Source organism: Sinocyclocheilus rhinocerous, unplaced genomic scaffold (genome assembly GCF_001515625.1).
Source record: "Sinocyclocheilus rhinocerous isolate Xijiao unplaced genomic scaffold, SAMN03320098_v1.1 scaffold405, whole genome shotgun sequence".
Lineage (NCBI taxonomy): Eukaryota > Metazoa > Chordata > Actinopteri > Cypriniformes > Cyprinidae > Sinocyclocheilus > Sinocyclocheilus rhinocerous.
In genome coordinates, this window is record NW_015630351.1 from 533,603 (window position 1) to 551,958 (window position 18,356).

Below are 18,356 nucleotides of genomic sequence, written 5' to 3' on the forward strand. Positions count from 1 at the left end.
TGCTGAGATTGCTACCCAAGTAGCATTACTTGTAGTCTTTTTTTTTGTAATTTATCATAACTTGTAAATGTGCATTGACGTGAATGGCTTTTAGTATTCGGAAATGCATAATTAGGGTAATTCTGACACAATGTGAACACAACAATAATTCATGCAAAACAGCAATGCATTAGGCTACTTTAAAAGGGTAACTAGTTTTGGTTGGTTCCCACCCTTGTATTGTAAATGCTAATGTGGCCAATTGTTCACATTTGCATGAATATGAAGCCACATTCCTCAGTGTTGATGATCAAATCCAGTGTAGCCTACAGCAGGAATAGTAGCTAGTTAACAGTCTTGCTAAAGACATTATACAGTACCTTGTACATTCAAATGCTGTGAAAATTTTTTTTTTTTTAAATGTTGCTTACTCCTTAGCACTATTTTTAGTGCTTATTTTTGAGAGGGATTGGTTAAAGATTTTAAATGCTCTGGGGAGAATGTAAACTCTTATTTCCGTCTCTTTGCAGTCAAAGCCGTTCAGGCATACAATGCCATGAGGTAAAGAATCACCAAGTTCAAGTTCAACTAGACTTGAGAGAGTTGCTGGTTAAAGTTTTAGGTCTCCACAAAAGGTCAACCATTTTGAATGCCTTCATGTTTCCCATTTTCATTTTCCCTCTCTCACTCGTACAGTACATCTTCAGGTTGCTTATTTGATGTAGCACTTGCTTCTGACTGTGGCTCTGCAATACCACAAGGCCTTGGAAAGGTCCAGTGTAGTTCCATAGAGTCACACAGACAATATTAGAGCCCCTCTATCTACATCTGTTTGTGTATTCAAATTAGACGCTCTTCGGGTGGTACTTTCAGCATGCTATCCATCTCCAGGCGTGCACCAGCAATCTCCTGATGGCTTGGGGAATAAGTTCCTTCTGATTGCCGTTTCCTGCGTGCTGTCATCAACATAAAAATGAGTCCAATGGCCACCAAGAGGATACAGCCACATGCCAGTGGAACCGCAATGGCCAACCATGGTATATGTTCTTGCTGAGCCTGTTTCTGCAGACAGAGATTCAAATCGTTATTGTTGGCAGGTATAAAAATAACACTTAACACTACGGAACTAATTTGCATGCTTATTATGTAGTGTTTTCTTACATTTGTTTCACAGAACTGGCCACTGAATCCTGCTGGACACAAACACTGAAAACTGTTCAGCCGATCCAGACATGATCCACCGTTTAGACATGGGCTAGATGCACACTCATCAACTTCTCTCTCACATCTGTGGAATTAAACATGTACTCAAAACACATATGCACTTAGTCGTCTATATCAATATATTTGTATATTCAATTTATTTCTAATGGACAGTGATGTAAGAGTTAATTCTACCTGTCTCCTGTGAATCCTGGAGGGCAGGTGCAGTTTGCCCCCCATTGAGTGTCATGACAAATGCCATAATTTTCACATTCAACATCTAGTTCACACTTAAGAGGAGGGTAGTTATACCTGATGAACAAGAACACAAACAAAAAATGTATAAACTTCAGGCTCACTGGTTCATTCAAACTCAGGTAACAAGAAATAACTGTAATGTAAAACAAAGTGGGAGATTTGAAAAAATGAATAGTGAATTATTTGATATTTTTAAATTGGTGTTCATTAGCATTTACAATTGCAACCAGGTTTGCAGTTGTCTCTCTGAAGGCCACATTATAACCCCTGTTCTCTGTTGGAAGGCATATGTACTGTAAGTTACACTGAGTCAAGTCTAGGCATCAGTATGTGTGATCTGTAGGAACTCACTGACAACGTGTTCCGCTGTACTTGGGTGGACAGATACAGGTGAAGTCATTAACTCCATCTACACAGGTTCCCCCATTCTTGCACTTCAATCCTTTGCAGCCGTCTATGTTTTCTGAACATGTAGGTCCAGCATATCCTGGGTGACACAAGCAGTCAAACCCATTAAACTTGTCTTTGCACTTGCCATGAAGACAGGGTCCTGAGACACACTCATCTGTTTCTTTCTCGCAGGTGATCCCTTCCCAGCCAGGTGGGCACTGGCAGCCAAACGTATTGAAAAGATCCACACAAGTACCACCACGTCTGCAGGGATGAGAGAGGCACACTGGAGCCCCAATGCAGCCTATGCGCACACGCTCATCTTGTCGTCGCCAAAACTGTGATGTTTGGGGTGATTTGGTATGGTCTACAAATGGAAGGTACACCTCACCCACTCTGACAGCACCTAGACATCCTGTGTACGTCTCTGCTAGTGCGACTTCACTTGACAAGTCTTTAAGAAAACTTAAACTACCAGCAAGTTCTGGGGCACTGCTCCCATCAATGATGCCATCCACCAGAATGAACCACTGCGATGCATCACGTTCTGGATTGGCCATGGCAACCATCAGGTGATGCCAGTTTCCATCTGCAATGTGTCTCTGTCCAGAGAATATAACTGGTTCCACGCTGTTCTCGGTTTGAAGCTCCACATGAATGGCTGAATCCACTAGACCAATCAGTAAAAGCTCCGCTTCTTTCCATGCATGAAGTAACACAGCATTTTCCTGCCTTGTACGGAGCTCCATGGTCACATTGGTCACCGGGTAAACTAGAGATCCCTTAGCACTGTAGTGTAAGGGTGTGTTGTCAAAGGTCGCATTAGCAATGCCTAATAAGACAAAAAATGTTTAATTACAAATTATATTTACTATGTTTTACTAATTTTTACAAATTTTACACATAATTTTTATGACTTGATTATCAATACATAATATTTCTGAATGAATTGTTTTGCTAACAGGATCTTCAGGAAAATGCCAAATATAAACTGGATGTTTAAGATAAGCATACACTCAAAACCATCCAACAGATCCACGCAGCGTCCACCATTTAGACACGGGTCGCTGACGCACCAAACCCGAGTTTCACATGTCTTTCCGGTGAAATCCCGAGAACAAGAACAAGTAAAGTCATTCCATGTTACTGTGCACTCTCCACCATTTAAGCAAGGCTCCACCTGCAAATCAACCAAACAATATCAGCTCTATCCAACAGTAATTATCCATTTAAACAGATCAAGTGGAATAAAAGCTACACATGTTTCTACATACCTTGCATGTGTCATCACTCATGCATCCAGGAAGCACGTTCTCTGCATGACTGGAGATATATACAGTCTCACTGAGGGTACTGTTCCAGACTTCCACATTCAGATGCTCGTCGTCTAGTCTCAGGTCCTGCAGGCAGCCCTTAAAATGACCCCCCCAATCAGCTGAACCCTCTTCACCTGGAACCCCACCAACATACACCAGGTCTCCCTCTAGAACTTCCAAGTCAGACAGAGAGCCAAGCCCGTAGCGCAATCCACCATGGCTAAAGAACACCTGACCCTCCTGTACATCCATCTGAAGCATTTGCTTTTCTCCATTACAGACAAACACTGGTGATGATAAGATGGGTGACCCCACCACAGAGGTCACATGTACTCGTCCCATTTCCAGATACATGGTAAAATAAGGATCATCATCCTCTGTCCCCTGAAGCCCTGCCCTATGTAGCTGAAATAATAATCCACTTGATTTAAGAGATCGTAGGAAGAATGACACACTAAAGTTCTTGCCAAAATCAGACAGCAGTTCAAATGCAAGAAAGCTTGTAGAGTCCTCATGACTGAATGTCCAAAAAGAGAAATCTGTGGAAGAAAGAGAAATAGAGAAAAAAGTCAAGCAATGTTTTATTAATTCTTATATAAGATCCCCTACACCACAAGTCCAGTCCTGGAGGGCCTCTGTTCTCCAGAGATGTTGTCCTAATCTTGATTAGTTTGTTCAGGCGTGTTTGAAAAAGGTTAGCGCTAAACTTAGCAAAAAAAGTTGCCCTCCAGTACTAGAGTTTAATTCCCCAGCTCTGTACATTACCACAAGATCAATGTTTGAGTGTATGAGCATATGTGTATGCATACCTTGACTGCAGTCACATCCATAGTGAGGTCTATAACAGTCACAGCGGTAGTCTGTCCAGAGGTCGACACAGTGCCCTTGTTGAGAGCAGGGATTTGGGTCCACCCCACACCATTCCGTCTTTATACAGCCCAACTCTATGCTTGCCTCCTCATCTTCCAGATCATGCGGCAGTACATGATGGCCATCCACCTGTAGGTCCTCCATACAACCCAAAAAGCCATTGTCACTTAAGGTTAGATCCATGTACTCCTCTGGTACTCCACCCACATATAACTTTGTGAGGCTATCATGGTGCAAGAACATTTCTTGACCATCTGGTAGCTTGTATTCAACTCTGCATGCTTGATTGTCACAGGCTGGACCATTAACTTGCAGCACAAGTCTGATATCCTGATCCCATCCATCAATATTCACCACTGCCTCATGCCAATCTCCGTCACTTACAAGCCTTGGTAATTGTGCCTCCAGTGACCCGCCCTCCTTTGATATTGCCTTGGCATGCAGCTCACCCCCAACAATCTCCAGGGAGAGGAAGAAATCAGCATTGCCACGAAAGAACAGGAGCATATCAGGCAGTGTGGTGCGGAAGCGCAGGCGGACCCCCAGGGGGTGTTCATGTTCTTCTATGTCTCTCCTTATGCGCTTGAGTGACGGAACTTCAATAAGAAAGAACTTTGGTGAGGAGAAGGAAAATGTGGTTGGTGCTGAACATACGTCATCATAGAATCCAGGTGGACAAAGACAAGTATGTTTGTGTGTCTCTCCATCCAACCATGGCAAGCAGGTGGCGCCATTTCGGCATGCATGTTTAATGCAACCACGGAGTAGCACAGTGCATTGGGGTCCCCCCCATGGCAGGAGACCTTCCTCAGCTTCTGCACAGTGGCACTTATATTCAGCCACTCCATCTTCACATACACCTCCATTAAGGCAGGGGGCGCTCTCACACTCATCTATATCAACCTCACACTCCACACCTGAAAAAAGACATAAAGTTAACAATACAAACATACATATGCAAACACTTTCCCATATGCAAACACTAACCTGCAAACCCCTCTGGGCATATACACATATATCCGTTTACAAGATCTTTACAGCTTCCTCCATTGTGACACGGCTCAGATACACACTCGTTTATGTTCACCGAACAGTTCTCTCCTGGGGAGAACAAATAAACAAAACAAATAAACAGCATGACAAAGCTCTTTTTCTACATAAAACATTGCATCGATACTTGAGTAACCTTGACCACCCGTTCAATCATGTATTGGGTGACAAAATAGTTAGACTCAACTCTGGAACAAGTTCTTAAAATGAAAGCTGTTGTATTGTTGCCTTGTCTGTATTGATTTACTGTACTGTTTTACATTTACATCTGTGGTGTTATGTTGCCAGTACCTGTGTATCCTGGTTGGCACTGACAGACGTAACCTGCAGCTGTGGCATAGGTGAACTCCCAGTCTGTGTCCCAGTGTTCTGGTTTTGACTTCTCAAAACATTCTCCGTCGTTCTCACAGGGAGTATCAGCACATTCATCTATATCCACCTCACAGTTTTCTCCTTCAAATCCTATTCACACATCAACATCATTTAAGATTGTTGCAAAGTTAGATTAAAGACTTGAGTGTAATTTTTGCATGAAGGAGAGCTACCTGGCCAACAGGTACAGTTGTAGTGGTTAATGCCTTCTAGACAAGTTGCTCCATGTTGGCAAGGATGTGATGCACACTCCAGAATATCCTCCTCACAGTGGTCTCCCATAAACCCAGTGCCTTCACATTCACACTCATAACTGCATACAAACGCACCCCAAATCAGACAGTCAGTACACACATAGTCTTAAACATTTAACTATCAACATAAAATCAGGTCTGCATTGTGGCTTTTTCTGGCCAATAACCAACCACTTAGACAGGAAGAGACTGACTAATAGGTAACTTCAGGCATTCCCATAATTCCTGATTTCCTTTACCTATCGATGAGGTCGTAGCAGATTCCTCCATTCTGACATGGATCACTCTCACATTCATTGATATTAATTTCACAGTCTGAACCTTCAAACCCCTGCACACAATCACAGGTGTATAGCCCTACTAGGTCATGACAGGTGGCTTCATTTTGGCATGGATTTGACTCGCATTCATCGATCTCCATCTCACAGTTTACTCCTACAGAGATTTAGAACACAATACAATGATATGCCAATTGTTGTCAGTGTGAACATCCATGTAAACCAGGAATGCCCAATCCTGCTTCTGGAGGGCCATAATCCTGTAGAGTTTGCTTCCAACCCTAATTAAACACACTTGAACCAGCCAATCGAGGAGTTTAGGATTACTAGAAACTTCCAGGTAGGTATGTTGGAGCTATACTTTGCAGAACCTTGGCCTGTCAGGAGCATGATTGAGCATACCTGCTTTAGACTGTTAACAATACCATGGTGCAATAATACCAAAAGATGGTGAAAATAAATGTTTCAAACAAGATAATGAGAAGTCCACACACCCACACAGATTACCTGTATATCCCAGCAGACATTCACACAGGTACTGGTCTTTTCCATTAATACAAGTTCCATTGTTCCAACAAGGTCGTGATGCACACTCGTTTATGTCAATCTCACAGTTGTGTCCTTGGTATCCAGGTACACAGAAGCAGTGATACTTGTTGGTCCCATCCACACAGATTGCACCGTTCTGACAAGGATTTGATTCACACTCATCCACGTTCTCCTCACAGGTCTCACCACGGAAATCTTCTGAACAGGTGCATTCAAATCCGTCCACTATCCGTCTACAGGTGCCATTGTTGAGGCAGGGTTCATCAACACAGTCTATGATGCGACGACTGCAGTCCTCTCCTCCGAAACCAGGTGGGCACAGGCATTTGTAGCCATTCAGCTCATCTACACACTCAGAGAGGGCCCATACACATGGCCCACTTTCACACTCGTTGATGTCCTCTGGGCAGGTGTAGTGCTCCGTGCCAGGTTCAGTCACACACCCTTCGCATTCAGCAAACACACAAGCATTGTACAGCTCATTGCAGTCCCTCCCCATGTACTGCACTCCTTCCCGTGAACACAAACACACATAGTCATCCATTGTATCCACACACGTCGCCCCATTTTGGCAGGGTGAAGATGCACACATGTCAGATGACCCAGAACAGAATATACCTGGTGAAAGAGAGACAGGATTTAAATGTTGCACCTCTTAGGCACAATCCCAGTTCTAGTTTATAGCCCTTCACCTACCCCTACGTCTACCCCTTCCCCTTGGCCCTTGAAACAGAGTGTCAAGGGGTAGGGGTGAAAAAGTTCCCCTAAGAAATGGGACACCACTATTACACTGTTACACATCATCACGCCGTCACTAGCTCCTACAATACACACACACACACACACACACCATGGTCTGTCTGAATACCGTGTGCATTAGAACCACTTAATTACTGTTCTATATTAATGCGCTGCTTTCATTCTCACACACACACATACATACTGGAGATCACGCAGCGCATACACAAACATCTAGGAGCAAAGAAACTTGTCACCGCTGTCCCGTGACTGTAATTAATAAAATAGCTTCAATACTGAATTGCTACATTATATTTTCCAGCAACAAGAGGATAAAATCGCTGTTTTTGAAGTAAACACACTCATTGTAGAGAGAGATGCATGGAATTTACACATGCAGCTTTCATCTCTCTCTCAAAATGGCCATATTTGACAAACAAGTTTTGAGATTTCTAATTATACTTGTCCCCCTCAACATCTATGGTGGTTTGGGTTAGTAATGGTTTAACATTAATGGTTTAATGTTACCAAACTTTAGCAATTTTTTTGCAAACATTTCTTTGAAGAATATGACCGTAAATATGAACACATGATTGAATGTAACATAAAACAATTTATTATTTTTCATTAAAATCCTTGTTTATGCCAAAAATACGTACATCTCTGCCCGAGCGAACCATCTACAACCACTTTGCAAACTACTAAAAACAACTCGTCAACCACATTGCAGCACTCTAACATGTGAGTGGTGAGTTCTGCACACTACTCGTTTTCTTCATAATAATTTAAAGATTCTGTTGTAATATATTACTATGATAGCAAAACGGAAAACAGACAGAGACATCCGAGACAAAGGTAACACTGACATCAGTTAATAACAAGCTGTTGATCCCAAACCTTAATCCTGGGTAAGAATGACTGAGCCTGAGGAATAAAGAGAGAGAATCTCTTCAGAGTCAGCATTACAAATACGAAGCCCATCTGTGAGGTTGATAATCATTTGTGAGGTTCAGCATTTTTTTTTTTACCTTTCTCAGTCATAACAATTCTTTATAAATGTACTTTAGACCTTGAACTAAAAGATTGAATTTGAGAGATCCCCTGTAAATTGTGACCTTGTCTTTTTTTGAGTATTGCAAAACGCATATTTTGTTTGCGCATATGAGTGTGCGTTTTTGAGAGCAGAGAGTGGTACAGAGCATTCACAGGGATTTTCCCATACAAATCAGCCAATCGCATGAGCGCTCTTTGAGTCATTCCAAATTCCTGTTATCTGCATGACCTCGACCCTCAACCCCCACCGCATGTCCAACTTGGATCCATTAATGTGGCCCTCCCATCCTTAACCCTTGTGGGGCCCCTTGTCCCCCTAAACTCCACTCCCCCACCTTCTCTCAACCATTTTGCTGCCCTGGCCCCCTCAATGTCGCTTTGATGACCTTCATCCCAAATATTCATTCAGGCGGAAGATATTAATGAATGGGCAAAAGGAATGAGGTGTTGTGTGTGTGTATCTGTCTGTGTGCATGTTGAGTGTGTAGCAGGCTAAGGCAGTGTAGCAGGAATGGAACAGCGGCGAAGGGATGAATGTAGTTCAGGAATGTATGTGTGTGTGTCAGCTTTTGTTATGTTTGTGAGAACCAAATGTTCCCATAAGGATAAAACTTGATTCTTATTTTTTTTCTGTTATATGAAGGTCACATTAAAACTGGAAACCATTTTCCATGCCATCATAATTTATTTAGTTAATTTTCAAATGCCTTTTATGTATTGATTATTTCACCTTTGTCTCAGACTTTACCAAAAGCCATCATAAAAAAAAAATATGATTACATTTTTAACTGGTTGCATAGGTATAATAGGTAGTTGCTATAATGTGTTCTTGGTGGTTGCTTAGAAACAAGACTTAAAAAAAGCATTTATTTGAGGTGTAGAGAAATGCCAACTTAACTGATTATTGCATTTCCCCGGTAGTCTTATTTCCTAAATTTTCCAATTTAATATTTGTTTTTGTTAAACATGAGAGTTGACAAATATCCATATTTCTCTCTTTCTCTCTCTTTTTTTGTATATCAACATGCACCAATATTAGTGTAAATTGACTATTTCGTATTTCTTTTTCATCATAATGTTCCTAAATCATTGTTTTTTCCAGGTTTAAATTAGATTTTGAATACCGGATTTTCAGTTTCAGACTTTTGGATCCAATGTGTTTGCCCAGACACTTTAATCAGCATGGAAGTGTTACTTTTAGAACAGAAACATCTTATCAGTCTCAGAACACAGACTGTTCTTACACAACACAACTGAGAGCTTACACACTGATGTAAGCTAGTGTGAAAGCACTCACATTGATCTTAGAATGGACATGTGACTTACACAGTGATCTTAAAGCAAACAAAACAAACATGCAGACAAGAGGAAGTTATGATGAGTAATTGCTTCTTCCATCCCATAAGCACATCATTTTCTCGTATTCATGCAAGAAAACTGAATTTGAAGTGTCTAAAAAATAATCTTTACCAAAACCTCAAAATTAGTTTTAAAAATACTTTGATTTTAGTATGTGTCTGTAAACTGTGTAGGATGCAGATATGTCTGACACCCACACAATCATTCATTCCCCACCCCCAGTTCAGGAAAACGAGCTCCACACAGAGTGACCCAGCAAGTGTCCACTGAGTGGGTCTCAGTTTCCATAGTTACTTCTAAGCTAATTTGGCCCTGAGACGAATAGATGCTGACCTCTGTGACCCCAGATCCACCTCCTCTCTTTCCTCCTTTCCATTTATTTTCTGTCTTGGATCTCAACGCCGATGTCTTTTCTTGTCAGTATAGTCTGATAAGTAAAGAAGATTTCCCAGCTCACGCTGTCATAGACATGAACCATCACTGAGCCAGATGACACATAATGATGTCAGTCACAAGCGTCAAGTCCATTGACGGCACACATACATGAATTTACTTTTTTTTACTTTATCTCCCTCAAACTCTCTCCTTCCTGTAACTGAAGGACACTGAATATCTGCTTTCTGCTCTGTCCTCTGTTAACCTGTATATCGTGTGGCCTGTTTACAGAAAATTAAAGTGGATTACAATGTCTGTACCTCATTTAGCTTATGTACTCTCACACAAACACGTGTGCTTGAACACTCTCACTGACTCAACCTTTAATTCAGAGTATTTCTGCACACTTTGGATATCATCAACATTAATTTCAGGCTGAATGTTTTACTCTTTCTGTCTTGTGCAGCCAGTGAAAAGACTATTTAAAGTCCATTAGATGTGCGTACCATCAGAGACGAGTAGGTCAGTGTCTTCATGTACTGAGCTGACCGTAATCCTCTCAGAGTGGTGTGTGTACAACAGGACAGCTTTAGGTTAGTCTACACTACTAAGCCAGCTTTTGTTACCTTAGGATACAGTTCTCTGCCACTTTGTTTTAAAGAGATTACAGAGAGTGACTATTTTTCATGAGTTAGATATAGAAACTGCAAGGCTGCTAGTTATTTTAATAGAAACTATATATGCAATTGTATATTAAAAATATAACAACGAAAAAACAAAACAATAGATTAACCATTATAATTTTTTATCATTACTTTTATTCAGCATGGATGAATTCAATTGATCAAAAGTGGCACTGAAGACTAGAGTAATGATGCTGAAAATCTGGGGTTTCAATCAAAGGAATAAATTAAATTTCAAAATATATTAAAATACAAGTCAGTTATTTTAATTTGAAATAATATTTCACAACATTACTGTTTTCAATCAATGACACACAGCCTTGGTGAGTATAACCCCGAAACGTTTTGAATATATTTTATAAATAATATCCACTACATTGCAGCTACTATACTATATCAGACTGCCAACAATAGCAGCTTGTCACCTTTTCATCTGGTCATGTCCCATTTTTACACATATTTGTACTCTCTTAACTGTGATCCTGCTGGAATGTGGACAGCAACCAAATGTGATGCGTTTAGGCTCCAGGTGGAGACAGGCTGTAGTGGATCTGATTAGCCAGACTTTAACACTGAGGTTTCACAGAGATCTGAGAGTCTCTGGCATCCCGCGGCTGACATCTGTCTCGAGCGCTATGTCTTACTACTTGTGTGTCAGTGTTTAAGGTTATCTTTGCAAGACCACTGAAAGAATGTTAGCCATGCAGTTTCTGTTCTAAGAGCTAGAGCACTGATACTGGCTGTCAATCAAGTGAAACTCCTCCCCTTTTGTTTACATCACTGTCAATCATCCCAGTCTGTGTCTCCTGCTGTGAGGGGGTGTGACAGATTAGTTTTACAATTTAAAGGGGTTAAAGATTGTTTTAGTGGGGTCAGGTGGGGAAACGCATCTCTATGTGTGTTTCAAAGAAAATAAAAAAAATATGCAGCAACAACACACCAGAGTTAAGTATGAATTGAAATACTACTATAGTTTTATTAATATTTTGTTTTATTTAATTATGTGTTTGTGTATGATTTTATTTTATTTCAGTTTGTTTATTTTATATGGATGCCCATTTCCACTATAAAAAAAAATAAAAAAGCTAGTTTCTAGTTTTTATCACACGTTTTAGACTTTTTATATATCTCATATATAATTATATAATGTATGATTGTGATATATAAATGCAGAATTGTGAGATATAAACTTGCAATTGCAAGAAAAAAAAATCAGAATTTTGAGATAAAAATTTAGTTATCTTTTTTATTTTGTGGTAGAAACCAAACACACACACACACACACACACACACACACACACACACAGACAGACAGACACACACACAGACAGAATTGCTCTAAACTCCAAACTCAGTGAGAAAAAGTTAGAATTTGATTTATTTCCCCCTCCAGAATTAAATGATAGTTTATATGACTTTTCAGTTTAGTTTTTTTCAAATTGTGAGATATTAACTTTGAATTGTGAGGAAAAAAATCCATAATTGTGAGATTAAAAAGTTGCAATTACCTTTTTTTTCTTATTCTGTGACGGAAATGAGCTTCCATGATTTTATTTATTTATATTTTTTTATGGTTGTATTTGTAGTTTTAGTTCCATTCATTCAACAATAATAACCCTGTAACGCACTTTATAGATTTGGGAGTTAAGAGCTCTACTGTCTCTACAATGGCTGTGAAATTTGTCACGGGTTTAATGGCCCAGTCAGATTTGTATGAGATAACACTCACTTAATATGCATCTGTCCAGAGATCGGGGTGGGAACGGATGGGTAACAGAGAGAACGAGAGTGAGACAGCAGCTGGGACGTGTGTGTGATGTGTGACAGGACTTTGTGATAACCTGTGATCTGTTTATTTTCACAGATGCAGGAGAGCTGTTTTTTTTTGTCTGTATGCATGCTTAATTCTTCCATGTAAACCTAAAAGTTCTGAGATTCTGAGAAAGTTCTGAGATTAAGAATTGAACTTTTCAGACTAAATATAAGTGATGTTTTGACTCATGGTGAATATAAGAGTATTAATAGCTGTTAGCACCAACATGAACTCAGACTTAGCAAATCTTTGTCATTAGCTCTAGACTCAGGCGCTAATTAGCTTTATTCGCCCCTGCTCCTAAATCTAAGACACACAGTTTTAACCTTTTAGACTTTATAGGTTATGCTTTTGAGTGTTATGCCACATGAGCATCAACACGAGGATTTTAGCATTAGTTCCGGCTGAAGGACATGAGCTTTATTTTTCCACATGCATCTAAAAACAAAACGAGTGCTGTCAAATCGATTAATCATAAATAAAATAAAATAAAAGTTTGTGTACACATAATATGTGACCCTGGACCACAAAACCAGTCATAATTGAGATTTATACATCATGAATAAATAAGCTTTCCATTGATGGATGGTTTGTTAAGATAGGACCATATTTGGCTATAAATACACACGCATACATGTATAAATGTAAGAAATATTTACATGTGTTTATATTCATAATTATATATGATTTATATTATATATAAATCTATCTATTACATATATTTCTTAAATATATACACGTATGCGTGTATTTATATATACATAGACACACATATATTATGTATACACAAACTTTTATTTTGGGTGTGATTAATCATGATTAATCGATTTGACAGCACAAAACCAAACATAATATTAGTGTTGAACTCTAGTTCTATCAGCCTAATTTGTGGCAGCGTCAGCGTCTGGAGAGTTTAAAATCAGAAATGTGAAGCTTGTATTTTTGTTACAGCACAGATGCTATTTACTTCGTAAAAGAACTGTTTATTGAGGTAAATTGCAGTCTAAATTGTCTTTTCTTTCACAGGTGGATGAATGTCTGGTTGTGTAACATGATATAATTCCTGCTAGTGGGATTTTATCCATGTAAACTTACTGTATGTCCTTGCATGGTTGTGACATTGATGTTAAAAGATTGGATCTAACTTTACATTGGCAAGGTTGGTAAGTGATTCTACACATTTTTTTTTCTTTTAGTCTGAATTATTTTCTGTGGTAATTATGTCACAAATGTTGTTCAGAGAATTTACTTTTATATTATTCTTATAATCTAATTATTACTTACTTATTATAATATATTACTATACCAAAACATGAATTTAACTATCTAAATATATGCCATATTTTTGAGCATTAATTCACACAAAAACATAATTTGTCAATGTTAGCATAACCCTGCTTATTGTATTATTATTAATTACTTATTTTGTATTATTATTTACTTATTATATATACATATTTCTATATAATAATAATATACATTTTTTTTACCCTATTACCCAAAACGTTCATTTAACCCTCTACTCTAAATATGGTGATGTTTTGAGAATTGATCCACACAGAGACATTATTTGTCAATGTTAGCTTTAACCCAAACACCTCTAGGTAGTATAAGACCACTTAAAGAACTTATTAATATTATAATTTATTATTATATATATTATACTCTATTACCCAAAACATTAATTTAACCCTCTAAATATGGTGCATTTTTTGAGCGTTCCATTATGAAAATTAGCCAAGGTTTTAATAAAACAAAAAAAAACATGGTTATTATAGTTAAACCACTGTAATCACAAATTAACCGCATGCATACACTAACCATAGTTTAACCATGGCATTTGTAGTAAAACTGTGGTTATACAAATCATAATCAATAAACCCCCCCCCCCAAAAAAAAAAGGTTACTACAATCTTACTATAATAAAACCATGTTTTTTTTGTAAGGGTTGATCCACAAAGACGCTATTTGTTAATGTTAGCATCAACACAAACACCTAGCTATTATAGGTTCACTTTTATTAGCAGAATCTTGACTGTGGGGGTGCAGTGGACTGTGTTGTGATGAATTTGGGAACTCGCTGTGTTCTTGTTGGGATTAGGGTTGGGGGCAGGGTCCATTGTAGACCTTTTCATTGAAAAAGTCATGTGAATTCCAGGATCCCCCTCGTTTCCCTAAGCACCTGACGTCACATATGCATGCGTGATTTGACATGAACTATCAGCTCAGTCAGAACATCAGACCAGTTTCACCCACTGTTCCCCTCGTTGAATTTCCCCATTGACTCCCATTAGTCAATGCAAATGCACTACAGATGCAGTGTTTGTAATTGCCACACCACACCTGAGACCTGGACAGCAGGATCTGTGAGTGAGTTGTGACTAAGCAGTGATAATGTAAGTGCAAACCTTCCATTTCCATTCCAACACTTAGAACCAAAACTAATGTTGAGCAGAGCGATATTGGCATGCTGTCTCTTTCACTGGAACACAGAGTTTATCAAATTAGCTCCATTTGGAAAAAAGTCTTACCTATTCAATTCTTTAACAAATACTTTAAATGTTTTTTTTTTTAAATAATTTTTAAAAATTAATTTTTCCTACAAAAAAAAAAAAGAATAAAAAAATACCCAAGTTACTACACTGTAAAATAATTTTTTGAAGTTGTAAATAAAACATTAATTTGAGTAATTGTTGGAGTACATTTTAAGAAAATACTATTTTAGTCTTTCTACTTCAAAATTTCAGCTTAATTGACTGTGTTACTTGCCTTTTCTTTGTAATTATTTGTGAAATGTATGAGTAGTTTCTAAGTGAAAATTGTTTCAGTGTACAGTTTTTATTACTGTAAAATTTTAACACTTTTTCAACATGCGGTTCATTTAACTGAATCTTTGTTCCAGTAAAAATCAATAAATATTGCTCTGGTTAAAGTAAAAAAATAATTTAAAGTGGAAATAAGTGTTATGTAAATAGAAAACTTTTTGCACACATTATCAGAACACTAACAGTAATGTTTACACACATTTACATGCACTATTTACTTTTATTTATATCTTCAAACAACACTTCATCAGTACTTTAGACTGAAAACTTTGTTACTATCCACTGAAATATCCCCTACATATGATCATCATAGAGTTAAATACTCAGAGACAGCTTGGCCGTGCAGTCAGATGAAAGAGCGTTAAGCCTACGGGACGCAAAAGCAAACAGAGCTCGTTAGAAGTGCTTAACGCAGATTCCACCAGCACACAACGTCCAAATGACTCAGCCCTGGTGTCATGGCAACGGGACACAATGGAACCCACCCCCCAAAGTTTTTCTGTTTCAGACAGTAGCCTGAGAGTGGGGCAGAATCGGACTGGATGGATGGAAGGAGGGAAAATAGATGAGTAACCTCCCCCATACTCCCGTCTGTACCATGCACCAGTTATTTCCACTCCAGACAGGACGAGGGATGCAAGTAACACTCCAGTGCACATCTTTGGGAGTGCCAGATAACAGAAAATGACCACAACACTACACTAATGCTAAAAAGAGTGCCGCAGTGATACCATACACTCTTAAAAATTAAGGTTCTTTATTGGCATCTTTGGTTCCATGAAGAAACATGAACATTTATGGAAACTTTCCATTCAACAAAAGGTTCTTTATAGTGGAAAAGGGTTTTTAGATGATTAAAATATTCTTAACATTAAGAAAATGTGGTTCTTTTTTTTAAGAACTGATCACTGAAAGGATCTTTGAGGAACCAAATATGGTTCTTCTATGGCATCTCTGTGAAAATGTGACGTTTAAGACAGATCTATTTTGGTTCCTCAAACAACCTTTCAGTAAAGAGTTCCAAAAAAGAACCATTTTTTTTATTCTAAGTGTGAAGACCATTTTATTAATCTAAATAACCTTTTTTCCACTATAAAGAACCTTTTGTGGAATGGAAAGGTTCCATGAATCTTCATGGAACCATAGATACCAATAAAGAACCTTTATTTTTAAGAGAGTAGAAGATATGATATCTTGTAAACAATAAAATGAGCACTCAGGGATTAACATAAAGCTTTTCCTTTAAAATCAAAAAATTATTATTTATTTTTTTAATGTATTTTTTAATGAATAATTCACCACCATGATGCCAGAGTGTTGTGGGTGGTTGCCAGGGCATTGCTATGTGGTTGCTAGGGAGTTCTGAGTGGTTGCTAGGTGGCTGCTTACTGGTAAAATTCAAAAGAGCCCATCACTCCTTCTATATTACATTCTCGTCTCTTGATATGGCATTATGATATTTTTGTTTTTATAGTGTGGATAAAAGTACATGCATTTGCTTTCATCTACCCCATTATAAACAGTAACATTTGCCAAAAAAGATGCAATAGAGCCACACAAAACATCCAACCTGTTGCTCTTGACTCTAGCAGAGACATATATGATAAAACTGGGCCTTTCTCAGAATAAAACACATATAAATAACCAAATATTAGCAAGACATTACATTCTGTCTATTTCTATCTATTCTCAACAGCTTTTAATGATCAGTGTCCCATACAGGGAGACATTTTTTTTTCAGCACGTAAGAAGTTCCTTCTTTCATTTAACCATGTGTGGTTCAACATATGTATTTATGAAAATGTATGTTTATAAAATATTACATCTTGTTTCCTGTGATTTCTGTAGGTATTGAGAAAGAGAGAAAACTCACCCCATTTGAACATCATCATGGTCAGTAAAACTGTCCCGGGGCATTTCAGATGCACTTTCCTGATCTCCATGGTGATGTGAAACAATCCAAACAAACCAAACTAGACGTCCTTTAGGTTTAATGTCTCTTTGAGTCCTTCATAGTGGAGCAACCTTCAAATTAAACCTTCTTGAGGAACATCAAACGTCTGAGTTCCTGCATGATCCTGAAGTTGAAAGTCTGCTCTGTTGAAATTCTCCTTGGTCTCTTAATTCCTATAAGCGCCAGGTCGTGTAGTTCATGTAAAGTTCCTCTGTCCAGCATCGGAGCAGCCAGGCTAAGAGCAGTGGCTCATTGTACAGGCAGTAATGAGACTAACTCTTTCACCCAATCCCACTGCGGCTTACCACACTAATCACCCTTGAGAGGGGATGGGCCAGAAAAGCAGAAGTGGACTTCAGCACTCCTGTGTGTGTGTGTGTGTGTGTGTGTGTGTGTGTGTGTGTGGGGGGGGGGGGGGGGCGGGGGTGTTGTGGGCCGCCACTGCAAATGCTCGGTCACCCCTGCTCTTCAACTTTACCCGTGGGACAACTAAAAGCAAATGGTCAGCAGACCTAAGTGCTCTTAACGGAGCATATAGCTTGATCAAGTCGGAAAGATATTTAGGTGCTAAATCATTAAGAGATTTAAAAACAAATACCAAGATCTTAAACTGAATCCTAAAATGGACAGGTAACCAGTGAAGAGAGGCGAGAACGGGGGTGATGTGTTCCCGCTTTCGTGTACCCGTCAGCAAGTGAGCTGCCGTATTCTGGACCATCTGCAGTCTGGAGAGAGAGGCCTGACTAATACCTAAACTGAGAAAGTTATTTCGGACAAATAGGTTCTAAACCATCCCAACGCAGTACTCTTAATACCAACACATTGTTCTAAGTGTGTAATCAAGATCTTATGGTCTACAGTATCAAATGCAGCCGAAAGGTCTAGTAGAATTAAAATTTGTAGAAGAAAGTAGAATTTGTTTTTTCTTTTAAATTAATTGTTTAATTTACTATCAATTTCTGAATGAAGTTTGCTGATTCATGTATGAGATTTTTATTCCTAAAATTATATTAAAACCTACTAATAAAATATAATTA

The 18,356-nt window shown here is 38.6% G+C and overlaps 1 protein-coding gene across 1 annotated transcript; it reads right to left on the reverse strand.

Annotated features, from left to right (window-relative positions):
* Positions 1-657: 657 nt before the first annotated feature.
* Positions 658-17,572, reverse strand: LOC107740208 (protein crumbs homolog 2-like). Its single transcript, XM_016552556.1, has 13 exons — positions 17,239-17,572; positions 6,478-7,137; positions 5,932-6,127; positions 5,612-5,751; positions 5,358-5,528; positions 5,004-5,117; positions 3,956-4,933; positions 3,105-3,685; positions 2,845-3,010; positions 1,792-2,662; positions 1,378-1,494; positions 1,141-1,267; positions 658-1,041 (listed from the first exon to the last, which is right to left on the reverse strand). The coding sequence occupies exons 1-13, from the start codon at positions 17,306-17,308 to the stop codon at positions 820-822; spliced, it is 4,413 nt and encodes a 1,470-aa protein (XP_016408042.1). The 5' UTR covers positions 17,309-17,572; the 3' UTR covers positions 658-819.
* Positions 17,573-18,356: the final 784 nt, after the last annotated feature.

Excerpts from the sequence above, each read along its gene's own strand:
- LOC107740208 (XM_016552556.1), bottom strand. The coding sequence starts at position 17,308 with ATGGAGATCAGGAAAGTGCATCTGAAATGCCCCGGGACAGTTTTACTG. Across the intron at positions 7,138-17,238 it reads CATGATGATGTTCAAATGGG|GTATATTCTGTTCTGGGTCA; the intron begins GTGAGTTTTCTC and ends CTCTTTCACCAG. Across the intron at positions 4,934-5,003 it reads ATGCCCAGAGGGGTTTGCAG|GTGTGGAGTGTGAGGTTGAT; the intron begins GTTAGTGTTTGC and ends GTCTTTTTTCAG.